At 45.3% G+C, this 18,924-nt stretch overlaps 1 protein-coding gene across 3 annotated transcripts in view; it reads right to left on the reverse strand.

Annotated features, from left to right (window-relative positions):
* Nucleotides 1-17,887, reverse strand: part of GAS7 (growth arrest specific 7) — a 151,123-nt gene extending 133,236 nt beyond the window's left edge. For 2 of the 3 annotated variants that reach the window (XM_082204149.1, XM_082204148.1), the window contains exon 1: nucleotides 17,576-17,887. In XM_082204149.1, coding sequence (XP_082060275.1) covers nucleotides 17,576-17,794 — 219 coding nt within the window. In that variant the 5' untranslated portion in view covers nucleotides 17,795-17,887. Of the gene's footprint in view, nucleotides 1-4,306; nucleotides 4,346-17,575 lie in introns of those variants that run through there. The other variant, XM_082204151.1, reaches the window with a different exon arrangement.
* Between the last annotated feature and the right edge of the window lie 1,037 nt (nucleotides 17,888-18,924).

Genomic DNA, 18,924 nt, shown 5'->3' on the forward strand with positions numbered 1-18,924 from the left:
TATGTCTTAGGCAAGCAGCCGCCAGAGAGGAAGACGAATTAAGCCCCATGCTGAATCGTTTGCTGTGGAACATACAACATCTCAGCAAGCGCTGTGAGAACAGTTTAGGCCTAGAATCAAAGTGCCAGCCAGAATCAAACATTTCTCTCCGACCCTTTGCAGAAAAGTGACTATCCAAGGGGGAAAAGAGGGTAGAGGCTGGGAATGTAAGAAGGCTTCCTCCCCTGCCCTCATTCCGTACTGCATTCATTGCGTGCAGCACTGTTTCCATTTCACTGCAGTTAGCCTTCTACCAAAAACCACACCATTTGTCTTCCAGTCCACTATGGCAAAATTACCTAACTTACACTATTTGTTGCTTAACCTACACAATTAATTGTGCTATGTACGGTATTCCACCCCATTCATTTAAATGCAAAGGGAACTCAATGCAAAACAGGGTGCATGTGAAATCAATGATGTATCATTTGTGGATGGAAAGCAACAGCAGCAGCAGTGCCAGTCATGTTTGCTGGATTGATTTAAGGGATGAATAAGTGAACATTGACAATTTCTCCCCCCATTCCCATCAAAATTCTCCAATGTCCCTAGTAAGGAGTCATTAAAAGATCTCTGAGCTGTTTAGGAAGATTACAGTCAGGCCTATCTGTGAAAGCTGCTTCAACAAGAGGGAACAAATACTACCGCTTTTCAGAGTTCATCTCTCCTCTTTTGTTACACGCATGTAAGTCATTGGTACATGGGAGTACACTAAAGTATTTGCACATATTTAACATAACTTTAAAAGTATCCCACGTTTATTGTCCCAAGGAAGCATGTAAGTCCAGCAGATATGTAAAGAACAATACAGAACCAGTCAAGAGATATGGCAAACCACAGTAACAATCTGCTACAAATGAGACCTACTGTAGATAAGGAAATAGACCCAGGACTTTCATTTGCAAGTCATTATCCATTTCTACATTTAGGAGATGGAGATGACTTTTAGCAATGGTAACATGTTTTTAAGCTTGAACCATAACAGGCACAGACTCCATCAGACATGAGCAATTAAACAAACATTTGCATGTACTGTTAGGACTCACTTGTGTACATCACAGGAGCACTAATAACTTTACCACAATCCTATTGAGAGGTTACTATTTGTAAAACCCAATCTCACAGGATGCAAGAGGACAGAGTCTGAACTCTTGCCAAGATTTCACTATTGAAAGTGATTACTTGGCTTAAGATAAAGAGTTAGTCCTATTAGGACACAGGTGGCGCAAGACAGGAAGTCAGAAGCTGTTGACACCATAGATTGCAAAGAGCCCCTCTCCTGTTTTGAATCGCAGGTCTTGGTTGCAACTACGTGCAAAAATGTCATGCCAACTCATAAGTGTGCCTCACATCTTACACAGTGTTACACTGTGAACTAAATGCACCAAAAGGGAGGGGGAGGATGTAAGGGACCCCAGGAATCGTCTGCTCGAGAACCTAAGGTTTCACATTACACGAGCCGTGTCTGCCAAGTCTTATAAATCATCTTGTAATCCACTCATCTAAGTGCAATTCCGCAACTGCAGTAAACAACATTTGCTTTGTTCTAACCACTTATATGGACTTAGCAGCCTTTCTATAACTCCAACTTGACACTGATGTCCAGCTACAAACAGGCGGTTGGTTCAAAGTGGAGATTCAGGACAAATCATGGCTGTATGAACTGCTGGGATGTGTCTTCATGGGTCGGTAAATACAGGTGGGCGATAAGGTTTTCTAACTTGTACCAAGTCCCATTTATTCATTTAGTAGATTCATATCCCATGCATCACTACACATTCTCAGAATGGCTTACAGATACCGTACAAACAACAATATGGATCAATATGCCCAGAGTAAAGCATTTCTGATAAAAATCAATATACGTGAACCTTAATCTGACCATTATATAACCATTCTTACTGCTCAAAGATTCAATGAAAGATAAACTTTGTAACCCCAAACTGGAGTCCATTCAGTGCCGGTGCCCATTTCATCTCAAGAGGGAGAATGTTCCATTCTACTAACAGAGCCTCCCTCCAACACATAGAGCATCTCTCCAATACTGTACTGTCTTTCTGCTAAATGAGTCTCAAACCATTCAGGACTCTGTCTATTACAGCAGCAGGCCTCCAACTGCTTGGTGCCTTTGTGGAATGATCACAGCAGCCCCTTCATCACTGGGGAAAGCTTTCCCAGATAGCTTCTTGAAGATGCAAAGGTGTTGGAGAAGCAAGTTTTTTCACCACCATCACTGCCACATGGTAGGCACAAAAGTGCACTCTCAACTATTCTAAATGCATTTGGTACAATACTTGCTATTGTCTGGTCAACTGGAGTTCTCCCCAAAATCAAGGAGGCCTTCTTACATCCATGAGAACAGATGGGCCACAATGACCCTTTCCATTTCTCTGTTCCACATACAGACAAAGATTATGGAAGAGCACCAGTCATGCTAACTGGGAGATCCCCAAAAGCATTCAGGAATCCCACAGATTCCACGGCAGACACCCACTATACCTATACCTTGAAGGGAGTCATTGCTACCAAAAGCCTAAATCCATAACAATGGGCTAATTGAACCACCACAACCAAACTGTGCTGGCCCCATGGGCTAACCGAGAGGCAAGGTCCGAGTCCAGTCCGAGATCGAAGGTGCAATAGGGAGGCAGTCCTTAGAAGTTGAAGCTGGGTGCAGGGCAGGGAGTCGGGTGAGGTCAGGAGCTCCGGCAGGAAAGCAGGACAGGGTTCAGGCAGGAACTGACAACCAACGATGTTGCTCCCACAACTTGGGACTTGGGCTGGCTGGCTTTTATCTGCCCCGAGGCATAAGGCGGCCCCGATCCTCTGGTGACTCACCTCTCCTGGCCTGGAGGCTAGCACTCCTCCTGTGGGAATTTAGTTCCCTCCACCTCTCTGCCCTGAGCCTCTGCAGCTCAGGAGAGGCTGGAGGGTTACCGGACCCAGAGGCAACTTCACCTTCCTCTGACGGGGCTGAGAGTGGAGCACCTGCAGGCAATGGGTCCTCCATCCCCTCAGGAGTCAGAGCAGAGTCAGCTGGTGCCTGCACCTGAGGATCCAGCACAGGTGAGGACCCTTCAGGCTCATGCCCCAGCCCTGGCTCAGCTGGTCCCGGAGGCGGGGAATCCTGTGGCAGGCTGGGATTCCTCAGGTTCAGCATCTGAATCCGAATCCCAGGCCATCACACAAACCATTTACCAGTCATCTGTTCACCAAAGCCAGATCCATGATATATCTGCTGCTGCTGCCCTGCAATAGTGAAGACTAATTAATTTCCACTTTTCTGGGACTATCTAAGGAATATAATGAAGCCACTCATGGATAATAGAATCTGAATTGAGACTGCCAGTGATAACCTAACCCAACTCCTTAGAGGCAACTAAGACTGTTCCAGACTAAGTCTCTACCCTTAATGATGCTCAGCCTGTGCAGCGGGGTGAGCACAAAAAGCATGTTTACCTTTTATACCCAGAAACTTAAAACTAGAAAATAATTTTAAAACACACTACTTAGAGCACAATTTGTATTTCGGAGCATAGCACATGTCAAACCTTTGAGAATCAATAGGAAGGTTTTGCTTGAATCTAGAACACTCACTTCACAAACACTTTCCCCCTGTACTGAAGCTCCATTGTTGCCCATTTTCAAATGAGATGCTGGACTGAGTCAGAGTCTATGAACACTGCAATGCAGCTTGAAAAGTTGCATTTTTCTGCTATACATCACTGATCATGATGCTTCCGTTAACAAGAAGATCATTTGTTCTGCCCTTGCCGTGTACTGGTACACAAAATGACACAATACAGATTGTTGTGTTTGTTAAAAATATATCACAATGCAAACTTGTGCTGTAAGAGATTCCTAGAAAACAGAACTGCTTTCATTAACTGTTCACAATTGTAAGTCTTCCAATCCCTGGGTTTGGGTCATCCTAAGGAGCTAATAAGATTATTTTTTTTTTTTACAATAGCCATGTTACCTAATAGACAGACATGCATATACACACCAACATTAATACACTTGATGCTCTGCCCCCCCCCCCAATAATTAAATTCTATTCACTAAGATTGTGATATCCCATTTTACAAAGCATCAAGCCTGATGTCCATAGTTACCTCAAGAAAATATTCTAAAATGCCTATCTGTAATGTCTCAGATACTTCCATGATGCTATAGCACAGCACACTCTTGCAAAGCAAAATATACTTTTAAAAACATTGCAATTACCCTTCCACAGTTATGGTGGATGATGCAATTATTTACATACTTTTAATCCAGGACTGGACTTCATTATAGGTGCTTTGATTAGGAGCACACAAACTCATAAAGGCACGTCTTGCTAAAGTAACAACAATATGCCACATGCCTGGGGTGATGGGACAATTGCTGGGAACACCCTTCTGCGTTGAAGAAAGAGTCGCATAAGTGCATTCTGTCTATTGTGTAGGCAAGCACCCACGCCTATCATGAACAGAATGCAAAATGTGCCCACACACCCTTGACTCACATGCTTGGTGGTGATCTTCCTAGGTCTCTCAAACACATCTCTTCAATATCCCATTAAACATTAGAAGTGATGCTGAAGTGTACCACATAAAAGCACAGCATAAGAAGCCCAACTTAACTATTAGCTTCTGTTCCCTATAAACAGAGCTGTTGCACCATCTTCAAATTCACAGCTTGTTCCAGTTCCCAGATGATGCACAATAAATCCCCATTTTCTGCTGCTCTATAACCAATCCGGCTAGTCATTCAGCCAAATATATACACACTAGATGCTGGGGAAAGAATAATCAAGGGAAGATCAAATTAGCAATGCTGAGTAACTTCCGTACTTGTCATTTCAGCTCATACAGACTCGTTTATTAAGCAAGCTTCTGTCTGCTGTAAAGAAATACATACCCATAGCTCTATTGCACAAGAGAGGCTCGTATCTGTGAGTTACAGGCCTAGTTACATTCCAAGTGAAAAGAATTGCAAAATCCCAAAGTGCCAATCAAAGTAAGGTATAATCCCGTACTACTATGATGCATATTTATAAGCACAAATAAAGAGTAGATCCTAATAAAATACCTGCAATTATAACTATACTGCCAGTTTAGACAGCACAATCCACAGCACTGTACTCCCATAAAAGCAAAATGCTGGTTAGTGAACATAAAGGAAGTTCTGCCCTAGAAAACATGCTGACAGTAAATCAAGAGAATGCATTTCTTGGCAAACTAAACGTTCCATATCTATAAGATTTAAACCAACTCAAGAAACTGACATAACTGAACAGACCCTTAATATATTCGGAAGAGGAAATCCTCTTTTTGGCTTCTTAAAAATCCCAGGACATAGTCTGAGATGTGAAATTTTAGGATTGATTGGTTTAGGACTGTAACTTCATCTCAGGCTTCTGTTAATGGTGTGAATACTTACTGCTATAATTATTGAAGTTTATGTGGCCGCTCATCAGTAAAATTCTCTAGACATCTCTGTAGCTTCAAGCGCAATAAAAGAGGCCACCTTGCCCTTTGGTCACAGAATGCACCCACTCAAGCTTCCCAGTAGGGAATACAGCCACTGCAAACCTGTATTGCCAGTGCCCTCCCCAATCTTGTTTTCCACCGCTCTTCCCTCATCCATTTTAGTGAGCAGAACTCCAGCCAAAGGCAGATTTAGGGGAGCACAACCAGTTGTACTGGTCGTGGAATTTTCGGGGGCGCTGCAGGCAGCTCCACAACTATTATGTAGAATGGAAGGTGAGAGGCAGTGAGGTGCTGAATTTTGGCATTGCACAGGGCACCACTGAAATTTGAGACCCCAAGGCCCACCACTGCCCTAGGTGTAACACACAGGTATGCAAATGACAGAATCAGGAAACCATGGCTGCCGCTCTCTCACTGCATCAAGGCATTTAGAGGTACATGCCTAATGTTCTGGTTGCAAGGTGTACATCAGTATCAGATGGTGAGATTGGGCGGGGGGGTGTCACTGCTGATTACCTGGAGGGAGGGGGCAGCAGCAAGCCGCAGGAGTGCTGGACTGGCTCTGTACCAGCCTTGCCCCTTCCTCTCTTCTTTTCAGTAAGCAGCAGCACTCATAGAATCATAGAGTTGGAAGAGACCACAAGGGCCATCAAGTCCAACCCCCTGCCAAGCAGGAAACACCATCAGAGCACTCCTGACATATGGTTGTCAAGCCTCTGTTTAAAGACCTCCAAAGAAGGAGACTCCACCACACTCCTTGGCAGCAAATTCCACTGTCGAACACCTCTTACTGTCAGGAAGTTCTTCCTAATGTTTAGGTGGAATCTTCTTTCTTGTAGTTTGGATCCATTGCTCTGTGTCCGCTTCTCTGGAGCAGCAGAAAACAACCTTTCTCCCTCCTCTATGTGGCATCCTTTTATATATTTGAACATGGCTATCATATCACCCTTTAACCTCCTCTTCTCCAGGCTAAACATGCCCAGCTCCCTTAGCCGTTCCACTGACCAGAGATCAGATGAACACCACTGTCCAAGAGGTACTTCAAACATATGCAGTTCCCCCAGTGAAAATCAGGGATTAGCTGATGCTTGTACATAGCTGCTTCTCACCATCATGCAAACATGACTCTAGGAAGCACTCTATCCCCCTTAAACCGTTTCATGCTTCAGGTCAAATCTTATTTTCCCTGTCCCTTCACCCATACACAACCAAACATCGGGAGTAAAAGGTTGGCCTGAAATAAACAGGATTATCTTCCAAGTAAAGGCCTCTCCATTATGCATTGCATGAAGTAGTACCACACAGAGAGTGGGACTGTGGGGCTACACCCCTGGCCCTGAGGTCACATGGTAATGTAGGTGCAGATGTCTGCAAATGATCACCTATGTGTTTTCCACGTGTTCTGGAAGTTCCCCAGTTGTGCAGGATTCCCAAACACATGGAAAGCTGACACATGCAGGCTTTTCTTTCTAGACAGCCACACCTAGCATGTGGGCGTGGGGGCAGCTTGTGGCCGAGGGTAAGTGAAGGGGAACATAAGTAGCAGCCAACATTTGCTGTATTTTTACACACACACACACACACACACACACACAGCCCAAAACAGCAGTCAAAGTTAATTTCTGAAGCTGCAAAACCAAGCCCACAGCTTAGGCCAAAAGTTGTACACAATTACTAGAAAACAGAAATGTTTTTTTCTCCCCAACCAAGAAAAAATAAAGGGTTCCATTTCCCACTGTAGTTGTCCAATCTCCATGCAAGTGCTAGTGTGCTCACCCCCACCCCCATCATGCTCATTTAACACAGACATACAACATCAAAATGCAGGAATCTCTTTGCCCAACGTGGGACTAGAATGCACGACCCTGAGATTAAGAGCCTAACCTGGAGAAGCCAGGGACTGAAACTAGAATCCCTGAGTCACTGAGCTATGATCCCCACCTCTTTCAAACGCCCTGCCCTTATGCTTATCTCCTTACCTACAAGAAAGGTACACATTCTTTTCAGGGGGTGCCTAATTTTCAGCGGGTGGCGCTGTGGTGTAAACCACTGAGCCTTGGGCTTGCTAATCGGAAGGTCAGCAGTTCGAATCCCCATGACGGGGTGAGCTCCCGTTGCTCGGTCCCTGCTCTTGCCAACCTAGCAGTTCGAATGCATGTCAAAGTGCAAGTAGATAAATAGGTACCACCCCAGCGGGAAGGTAAAATGGCATTTCTATACATTGCTGTGGTTCGCCAGAAGCGGCTTAGTCATGCTGGCCACATGACCCGGAAGTTGTACACCGGCTCCTTTGGCCAGTAAAGCGAGATGAGCGCCACAACCCCAGAGTTGTCCACGACTGGACCTAGCGGTCAGGGGTCCCTTTACCTTTAATCTCTTTTTTTAAAATAATTTTTTATTAATTTTCCAATACAGTTGTACATTTTTATCCAAATTTTAACATTTTATCCAAAATTTTATCCAAATTTTTGGATTTCCTTCAGCTTCCCTGGCAATCATCCGTATTTATCTCTTCAATACGCATTCCCTTCATTTGTATTGCCATTTATCTTCCCTCCCCCTTCTATCTCTTTTTGACAATACATCTCAACTTTTACAGTGCCTCTTGAAACCCCACTAGCGTTGTTTGTACATCACATACACTTTTCAGATATTCTACAAACTTTCCCCAGTCTTCGATGAACTTTTGGTCTCGCACATATCTGATTTTCCCAGTTAATTTATCCAATTCCACATAGTCTGTCAATTTCATTCTCCACTCTTCTATCATCGGTATTTCCTCTTGTTTCCATTTCTGGGGCCCCTTTACCTTTAATCTCAGTCAAACCTTACCAGGGCTAGGACCAAGAGAGGGACGAGTGCATGCTTGACCTGCAGGTGCAGCAACACCAGCCCTTAGCAACTTCCCACACAAAGCCATCCAAATGGTTTGCAATTGGCCCATGTTTTGTGCAAGTTGTTTGATGGAAGAGATGCTCATTTTCTTAAGGTATCTTAAACAGCGCTTTCTATTAGCAAAACACCAGATTTTGACATCTGTTTCTCTTTTTGACTGAAAATACACATTTTATACAAGTAAAAAAACTACTGGGAAGGGTATAAAAAAAGAATTAGGACCACACTTCACACATTACACCAGCATTCCCAAACCTGTGCAATCCAGATACTCCTGGACCAGACTAGGGACTACACTGCATTCCTCCAAATACTACTACTATATGGAATAGGTAGGTTCATAGAATACTGGGTAGGAAACCTCTGATCCAAACAATTACCAAATAAGAGGCATTTCCTATGCACCTCTCCCAGGGACCTCTTCTCAGTGTTATTCTTTCCTGGATTCTTCTAGATTTATAGAGTTTAGCAAATGAACCCCTTTGTATAAAATACATGCAAGGACAATACATACAATAAAAGAATCTGTTTGGAGCTGCAATGTTTTCATTGAGGAAAATGGTGTGAAATTTTATTTTTAAAAAATGTATCGCAAACAAACCACTCTGGGGGGTCTTACCAGTTTACTGATTTGAGCACAAAGCTTCACAGCTATTTGTTTTTGTAAAGAATCCAAGCCAATACACCTTTCCAGAAAACAGCACTTTTGTTCCTCAGTTGTTGAAGATGATGCAGCCCAGATATCTTAGAATTAAGTAGCAGGGTGCATTTTCCCAGCACTCAAGCCATAATGTTTTGTTGCTAGAAAAATGCAATTCTCTCCAGCTAGCACTTCCCTAGCAATGCTCTGTGGACTATGACTGCCTGAATGGATAGTGCCTGCAATATTACTAGCCTAGTGACAAGTAGCAACTCCCACGCCACCAGCACCCAAACCAGTTTGTACCTTTAAAAATGGTTGCATATATGGTTGCAAAAATGGTTGCACACACACACACACACAGAGAGAGAGAGAGAGAGAGAGAGAGAGAGAGAGAGAGAGAGGTGTCTCCATCATAACCTTGTTCTGTGCTTTTTTGCTCCCCACTGTTGGACACAGAGAGCTGGGCATCTGGCCTCACATGGCGGGGGGCTATATGAATGTTCTTAATATTGGCATGTGTCTGAGCATTCACAATCCTAGCTTCACTGTTAAAGTATCTCCCACCCGAAAGCCAAATCATACAGTGACTTCATTTTGTTGAAAAACAGTTGTTTGAATCAGCCGTGAGTTATCAAAGCTGTGCATTCATGTCCTTTATCCCAGTTCCTCATGCCAGTTTTTCCCACCCTTGGCTTCCACCAACATCGCCAGTGTCATTGCAACAGGAAACCACATCCCATGATGCTGCCTTGTGTCATATAGCAGGAGAAGCTCACACACAAGACTTTCTTTCAAAAAATGAACCACATAGAACATGTTTTTTCTATCAGCAAAGCTAGGCTTCAGAAGGTTGGAGGCACCCAGAGCAAAGTTTCCAGATCTTAGCATGTGAGTAGGGGGAAAAGATTGTCATTCAGGTACCCACAACTCAAGTCATGCCTCTGAACATGCACACCTGACTTTCCCTTCCCCTTCAGGAGCCACCACCTACACTAAACAGCTGGGATTAAGGGACCTGACTTTCAGGTGAAAAGGGTGTAGTTCAGTCAAGGCTTGAATCCCACTACTTCTAACTAAACCACAGTGAATTCTCAGGATTGTTTGTTCCACTTTAGCCTCCACGAAACCACCACACTTTATGATGACTTTTAAACAAAGCTTAAAAGAGCCCCAGCTAATGACTAATTTTCAACAGGGAGCATTTTCTAAGTCAAACAAGGACTAACAACATGAACTCTTCCCACTGATTTCTGGCACAAACCTAGTAAAGGGCTCCAAAACAGTGTAGATGGAGACAGAACCGCTTGCCAGAGTTATTCCCTCATTTAGCTCAGATTTCAAACCTGTGCAAAGCCAAGACACAAAGGGGAGTGAAGTGTTAACTGACCCTGCACACACAGGATACAACAGTATGAAAGGTTTACTTATGTGGTCACTTGCCTTGCCGCAACAATCCCTTGACTCTCTTCAACCCTGGGCCAGTTTGTAATTTCAAGGCCAAAGTGAAAGATGAAAATTGAACATACAGCATATTAAAATATGATTCTCTTCTCCAGGATACTGAGGATACCACATCATTCTTTGGTGCTCCACTTCCACACCTGTTCACTGTACAGGAGTTCCCTACACAGGGAATAAATGCAGTACGTTTGCAGACAGTGGTCCACACATATTGCTTATCACTGTGCAAGAGAATCCCTGGACTACCTATTTTGCCATTTTGGGCAGCCACTGTGGTATATCATTCTGTACCTGCAAAAGAGTAACAAATGAGTCACCCCAATATCGCAAAACAAACACGCATACTTTGCTAAGGTGAGCATGCCGGCGACATACAGGAAACAACTGATCTCTTAGATGCCTGACAAGCAAAACTATTTTGAAAATCTGTTTTCCCCCCCAATCCATATATAAAACTGATACCCACTGAAAACAACAGCAGCTCTCAGCAAATGGATGGGTGCTGGCAGAAGTTCCAATTCCCAAGCTGTCTCCTTCAGCACTGGAATGAGACATTATGCTTCGCAAGAGAGATGTGCAACTATGGGAGGCGACAGTAGCTATAAAAAGTACTGACAGTTTTCAGAAGAGCAAAATTTACATTGGCTGCTGCTTCTTTGCATAAGTGATTTCCCAAAGCCATCAGTCAAAGAAACATCAAGCATCCAATAATGTCCAAATAACCCTTTGCAAGATATTAATGATGTGCAGGTGTCACCATTCCAGGATCAAATGCAAACAGTGAGCCATACTAGGTCAACTCACTATTCAACCCTAGGCTTGGCATGCAGACACCTATCAGCTGACACGTTAAGTCCATTTTTAAAAATGGTATAATATACTGAAACTTTACAGAATTTCAGGAGTAAAGGAACATAAGATTTATGGTGGACTCCCTGGTCCTGAATGGGGCAACTGTACCCCTGAAGGAGCAGGTGCGCAGTCTGGGGGTCATTTTGGACTCACAGCTGTCCATGGAGGTGCAGGTCCATTCTGTGCAGGGCAGCTGTCTACCAGCTCCATCTGGTACACAGGCTGAGACCCTACCTGCCCGCGGACTGTCTCACCAGAGTGGTGCATGCTCTAGTTATCTCCCGCTTGGACTACTGCAATGCGCTCTACATGGGGCTACCTTTGAAGGTGACCCGGAAACCACAATTAATCCAGAATGTGGCAGCTAGACCGGTGACTGGGAGCAGCCACCGAGACCATATAACACCGGTCTTGAAAGGCCTACATTGGCTCCCAGTACGTTTCCGAGCACAATTCAAAGTGTTGGTGCTGACCTTTAAAGCCCTAAATAGCCTCGGCCCAGTATACCTGAAGGAGCGTCTCCACCCCCATCATTTGGCCCAGACACTGAGGTCCAGCGCCAAGGGCCTTCTGGCGGTTCCCTCACTGAGAGAAGCAAAGTTACAGGGAACCAAGCAGAGGGCCTTCTCGGTAGTGGCACCCGCCCTGTGGAACGCCCTCCCATCAGAATAAAGCACTGTTCAGGGAAGTTTTTAATGTTTAATGTTTTATTGCTCATTATTATTATTATTATTATTATTATTATTCTGTTGGGAGCCGCCCAGAGTGGCTTGGGAGACCCAGCCAGATGGGTGGGGTATAAGTAATAAAATTATTATTATTATTATTATTATTATGGCTGTAATCCTATTGCCATTTGTTAAGGAGCAAGACCCAACAAACACAATAGGACTTAACTGCAGATAGACATGTGTAGGGTTGCGCTGCATTAACAACATATAGTAAATTAAGGACAGGTGGTGAAATAAGGTTATGTGTCACTTTCAAATTATAGGCTGCTGCAGAAGCTAAAATGTCTCTCCAGAGAAGGCCAAATCCACACACTGCCTTCCTTTTTCTCTGCACACCAGGAGGCCTGGTGCCACCACAACACGTACCAGGGAGCCTACTGCTCCTGCCACGGGCTGCCAGCAGCACCACAGCCAAGTAGCAGCAGGGACAGGAGGGTGGTTGGGCCTATGCAGTCATCTTAAGCTTCCAGCCCATGAAGTTGTACTCACCTCATGAGAACTTACCACATGACATACATACATCCTGGATAGGGGCAGCATAATATAGTGGCACTGGTGAGCACAGATATGCCATATGAGTCCAGGGCTCTGCTCAGCACCTCCTCCCATCAACTACTAAGTGATATCAAGGGCAGCTTGCCCAGGGCACCCTGCCCCCAAGCCTGCAGCTGGGCCTGCAGGTCAGTTCCCTTCTTCACCTAAGGTGCATAAGAGAAAACTGCAATTCAGCAGGACCCTGCTTAAAGGTAAAGGGACCCATGACCATTAGGTCCAGTCATGACCGACTCTGGGGTGAGGCGCTCATCTCACTTTATTGGCCGAGGGAGCCGGCGTACAGCTTCCAGCGTACAGCTTCCAGGTCATGTGGCCAGCATGACTAAGCCGCTTCTGGCGAACCAGAGCAGCACACGGAAACGCCGTTTACCTTCCCGTCGGAGCGGTACCTATTTATCTACTTGAACTATGACGTACTTTCGAACTGCTAAATTGGCAGGAGCAAGGACCGAGCAACAGGAGCTCATCCCGTCACAGGGATTCGAACCGCCGACCTTCTGATCGGCAAGTTCTAGGCTCTGTGGTTTAACCCACAGTGCCACCCGCGTCCCATAGGACCCTGTTTAGGGGCATGCAATTACATGTTATGTGCACTGAACACTAAAGGTACTTTCATTTCAGATTTTCTCCCCTTGTACATGAAGGATGAAGGGCACGCGGACCTGACGCTCACCACATGTTCTCATAGCATTGAACCATGGTTTGGCCTTGTGTCTGAACACAGCAGCTGTAGGACAAACATGTTTTACTTGTGAATCTTTCAACTCAGCTCAGAACAGGCTTTGTCAGAGCAGGTGGAACACAGTCTTTGTCTATGTGCCACAGTGGGAGAAAAGACTTCACGTAGAGAACGATACTTGTAAGTGTTAACGCTGCCAGGCTGCATGTCATGTTTGCAGACGTCTTTGTAACACTGAGTTGGTGTGCCAACAGGCCTGGTGCCTGTAGTCAGCTGTAACTCTCCAATGGTTTGACTTCACCTCCGAAGGTACACTCTTCCATTGTCTCCCAAGACAGACAGATGCCAACCAAAAAAAAACCCAACTTGTTAGAGTACGAGTGTTACACAAAAGACCTAGTTTTCATCTGCATAATGTTGGAAGAACATTCTGCCTTTCTCCCTTCTTCTGTTTCCAGATATTTTTACAAGATACTCCCTGCTCTCATGAGGGCTAGAAATTTATATAAACAGATATCTAGGATTATCATATTTCTGCCATAGGCATCACATTCTTCCTGCAAGCCAGGTGCCAAATTGCTCCTCACAATTTTGATTCAGCTACTGTTCACCTCATCAACTAAGAGTTTGGGTTCCTGATATCTGCCCTTGAACCAAGTCCAGTTCCCAATATTTGGCAAAGGAAATTCCCACCCCACCCCATATTTCTTGCTATACATTCCTCCTTCTGTCCAATACCCTAGTTCTTTGATGCAAATCAAATTATATATGAATTTGGAGGCCTTATAGCATGAATAGGGTTATGGTCATTATTACCCTGTCATCTCAAACCGGCCTAACAGGAATGAAGTCATTGAGAGGAATTACACTCTGATGGGGAAACAAACAACACATAAGAACCACTTCAGAAACAGCGCCAGCCTGGAGCAGTAATAAGGAGATACATATTACTGCCACAGCAAAAGGGTTTTAAGCTTTAAAAACAGGAAAGGGAGTGAACAGTCAGTGTACACCAAATTATTCGGAAAAGTGCCCTTCATATGCGAAAGAACCTATGTACTTTCTTAAGTATCCCTTACAACTTGGACCTAAAGATGATTAAATATATGGGGTGGTGTGTTTGTGTGTGTGTGTTTTAAATCAAACACTGTATAAAGCTACAACTGTTTCAGCATTTACCTAAATCTGAGCCCAGAGAGAGCTCTATTTCAAATATACATGTTTCTGCAAACTGTCATCAGCTAAAGGTTAGAAGGTTGCATTCCAAAACAACAAACACCCCACTCCAAGGGTTTGTTAAACACACCAATGATCTTTTCTTCCTAGTAATTGTGCAGAAGACATTTATTTCACTGCATGGATGCAAGCACAAAAATAAGCAAAGAGAAAAAGAATGGAATTTCTGAACTTGGGTTGAGAAAGCAAAGCCAAACTGTGTATGGATGAAATTTCTCTTTTCCACTTCATCACTGTGCATGTCCCAACCAGCAGTTTGTTACTTGCAGGATACATCTCCAAATGCCAATGGGACAGTATCCATTCTGCTTTCCCCCATATCAGCTGGATTGAGGCACATATGAGAACACAGCCTCCCACGACTCTGAAGAGCAGGCACAGCAACTTCGTCTAGACTAGATTACACGCAGCAAGGAAAACCCTTTGAATCATTTTTCAGGTGGCAGCAATGCCAACAGCATATTTCTCCACAAAAAGGTAGAAACTTGGGGAAGGACCGTGGTAGCAGAAATGCACACATTTGAGTATTTGCTCTACAAAACGACAGGCTTTATTACAGAAAAATACACACCAGAACTCTTCTCCATAGCTTGGCCAACCAATTCAAGGTCCTTATTAGCAAACCTAGTGCAAGAGGACTGTACAGTACTGACAATACAAGCTGGAATGTTCAGGATGCAACCGTAAATGTGCTGGAAGCTTTTGACTCACCTGAGCCAGACTTCCAATATTCTACAGGAACACCTGTTCACAAATACCTTTTTCAAGTCATTGGTAGCATACTGACAGCCAAAGAGAATAAAGGACTTACCCTTTAAACAGTTTCAAGAAGATTCTCTGTCAAGTTTCCTGGAGGGGATCCTGATTCTAATTCACCACAGGTGACCACACAAGTGGTTATTTACACTCTGTTCTAAATTACCCCCACTATACTTGCCCTTCTCCTTGTGTGCTTATACAGCAGACAGGAAAACAAAGCGACAGACTTCCTAATATCTACAGAGCCTTCCCTAAAAAAGCACACACATTGACCACCATTATATTTTATCCCTAGGAAAATACTGCAAACTGCATGATGGCCAATTAATCTGCATTTTGCAGTCAGAAGAAATCAAATATATTCATCTATCAATTTATTTTATTTGGCTTGTCTAGTCCGATCATAGAGGCCTAGCAAATCTTGCATTTCTTGGCAGCAGAGTTTGGCATTTTTTGGTGATACATCCTAAAGAACAACACCGATGGGAAATTTGTGGTGCTGAAAGTTTACTTGGAAATACTTAGGATTCTGAAAACCATATGTCAAAACACAATCCTGACAGATTGTTTGTGCCATAGATGCTTACAAAGCATCATTAAAGATGGTGTATAGAGACAACAACTGGCACATCTCCTAACTGGAATCCAGGGTGTCACTAGACTGCCCCATACCAAGCTTAAAGCTTTGCCAACAGCCTTCCTAAGCAATAAATGACAACACCAAATTAATAAACATGTAAGTGATGATCCTGGCTCAGCTGTGCAATGGGACCATATTACATCAACACCATTCCGCTGCACTTGGGCAGCAGAGCACATCCTAGAACCAAATTGCATTGAGCTGAGCTGATTATTTAAGAAATAAATCCCGCCAAAGTAAAAGTTCAAGCACACTGATTGGCATATACGGTATGTCACATGTGCTTAGCATAGCTTTAAACAGAGGGCTCTTCTCTTCTCTCATCAGTGGTGTGGTCTACCGAAGTTTCCTCTTATGTAAACATTGCTATCTTCCAATAAAAGTCTGGAGACAGTAAATTTATGATTAGTATAGAATAATCTGTTGGGGTTTTATATTTTTTTAAAAAATTCATCATACTCAACCACAGGGAAACATGGTATGCAGGCAGCAATCCTGTCAGAAAAAGAAGAATCCACATCTGGCTGGAAATATGGTGAAGAAGCGGCCCATTTTCACAGGCAGCTTTTGACATTAATCTATCAAGATCAGTGTTGTCAAGATCTGCTCTTAGCTGGCAGCAGCTCACCAAGGTTTTTCAGGTGATGGAATTGCCCTACCTAGAGATGCCATGGATTGAACCTGAGACCTTCTGTTTACCAATGAAGGGTTCCACCACAGAGCTGCAGCCCTTCCCACTGGGTTGAGGGGGAGGGAATGAGTAAGTTACTCATCTCATCATGCGACGAAATGGGTCTTCAGCAGCGCATGTTTCTCACCCATGGTTCATACATGGAACAAACACTTCATGCAGAAAGCAGCCCACCTACACACCTTGGGAAAACAAAGCTTAAGAATGTGGAGGGCTCTTGTGAGGTGGAAACCACACAGTGGAAGAAAGAGGCAGCTCCTCTTCACGCTGGAGAAGCAGTTAAGAGGATCCCACCATACTGCTGGCCATACTGCTTGTAAACAAGAGACACCCACAAAACAGGCACTCTGGTTAGCTATACCAAAGGGAGCATCTTCACAGCACCCCACAAACACTACACACATCCCACAACAGCAGCAGCTCTGCACACTGCACAAGAGGCTGCACCACTCTGCAAGCCACACCACCTCCACATGCCCCTTCAAAGGGAACCCCTTCGGCCAAGTTCCACAGCGAGGGCCACCAGGCAGGATGCACGCCTCCCTCGCTGCAAGGCAGTCAGCCAGCCAAGCTCAAAACACCCCACGCAAACCCGTGATCAATAATAATAATAATAATAATAATAATAGCAGCAGCAGCAACCATCAAGTAACCCCACGCCGGCACCTCATGGAACCACCCCAACAATTCCCCAACCAACACTCTTCCGATCCCCACAAGGTGAAGAAACCCGTCGCCGGGGCGCCTAACAGCACCGCAGAGCAAACTTGGCAAGACCTGAATTCGGGGCCAGCGCCTTCTCCCCTCCACATGCCACAGTCTGCCCACTGCCCTACGGGGCAGCCCCGTTGCCATCACCCGAGCCCACCACCCCCTAGCTAAACTGCAGACCGACCGCCCCCCCCTGCCCTGCCCCTCACCTCGATCAGCTGGACGTAGCTGGCCGGGAACCAGCCGCGGAGCCCTTCGGCGGTCTCCCCTTCCCACCAGCCGCCGTCGGGCCCCGCCTGGAGGACGGTGAGCAGCTCCCCCGCCGCGAAGCGCAGCCCGTGCCGGTGCCTCTCCCCGGAGAAAGGGTACAGGGTCCTGCAGCGCGCGCCCAGCACCGGCAGCGCCCGCTCCTGCCCGGGCGGCGGCATCCCCTCGCCAGCCAGCCAGCGACTTGCCCAACTAACTCGGCTCTGGCCGCCACAGGTGCTGCTGAGCCGAGCGCCTCTGGCTGCCGGGAGCGAGCCTGCCTGCTTGCCTGCCTGCTCGCCTGGCCCCCCTCGCGTCCCTCCCCGTCAGCCCGGCCGGCGGATTGGCCGCCTCGCTTCCCCGCACCGCCCCCTGGGACAGGCGGACCGCCGCCGCGCCCGCCCTCTCACACGCGCACGCACACCGGAGTCCCAGCCAAGGCTGCACGCCCTCTCTGCACGCGCGGAGAGGGGGACGGGACGGGACGGGGCAGCGGCGCCTCCGCCTCTTCTTCGCCCCCGTTGTTTCTCCCCGCCGCCCCTGGCAAACACGAGCAGGATTTTTGCGCTTCTTCGCTCGCCCACTTGCATTGTATCGGTAGGAATCCGGCGTCGGACTTACCGGTGAAATGGTTGTGATGCACACGGGAAAGAGGGAGAGGGAGGGTGTTGAATCACCAAATGCGTGTGAATTCATCAAACACGTGTGTCATGCGGGCACGCTTTCCGGGTGCGTGGTGAGTTGGGTAGACCTAGTTTGGTGCCACTACAGATAGTAAGACTACCCACCCCCGCCGCCAAAATTGCATCATTAAATTAAAACATAGTCAGTACATGTAAAATTTAAAGACTCTGTAGCAGTCATTGAACAGCGGGACCCCTGCATAAAATTGTTTTTCTCTGCCAGACAGCAGAAATAAAAAAATATAATTAAAATGAGTAAAGATATTTCCTGTAGTGTGGCTATACTTCCTCTAATGGCTATGAGATGCCAACAAGAACTATTGATGAGAATGTTTATGATTTTTATGGATAATGAATTTTCATATTGTTTTGTGCATGGGTTTTGTTTGAAACTTTGTGTATTCCCATGGCTATGGAAATAAAGTTAACTCACAATAAAACAGAAATTAACTCCCTAGGCAACTAGGATAGCTACAGAAGAACTTCCTAAATAAGCTTTGCTTGGTCCTAGCAACAGGTAAGTTTCAAGATAGGCACACCTCAGAAGGAACCCCTATGTTGAGAAACCCTGGAGAATTTCATTGCACCCATGGCTCACGGCACTTCTAGTCTGTCACTATTTTCAGATG

Source organism: Podarcis vaucheri (assembly GCF_965113315.1).
Source record: "Podarcis vaucheri genome assembly, chromosome: 2".
NCBI classification, from domain to species: Eukaryota; Metazoa; Chordata; class Lepidosauria; order Squamata; family Lacertidae; genus Podarcis; species Podarcis vaucheri.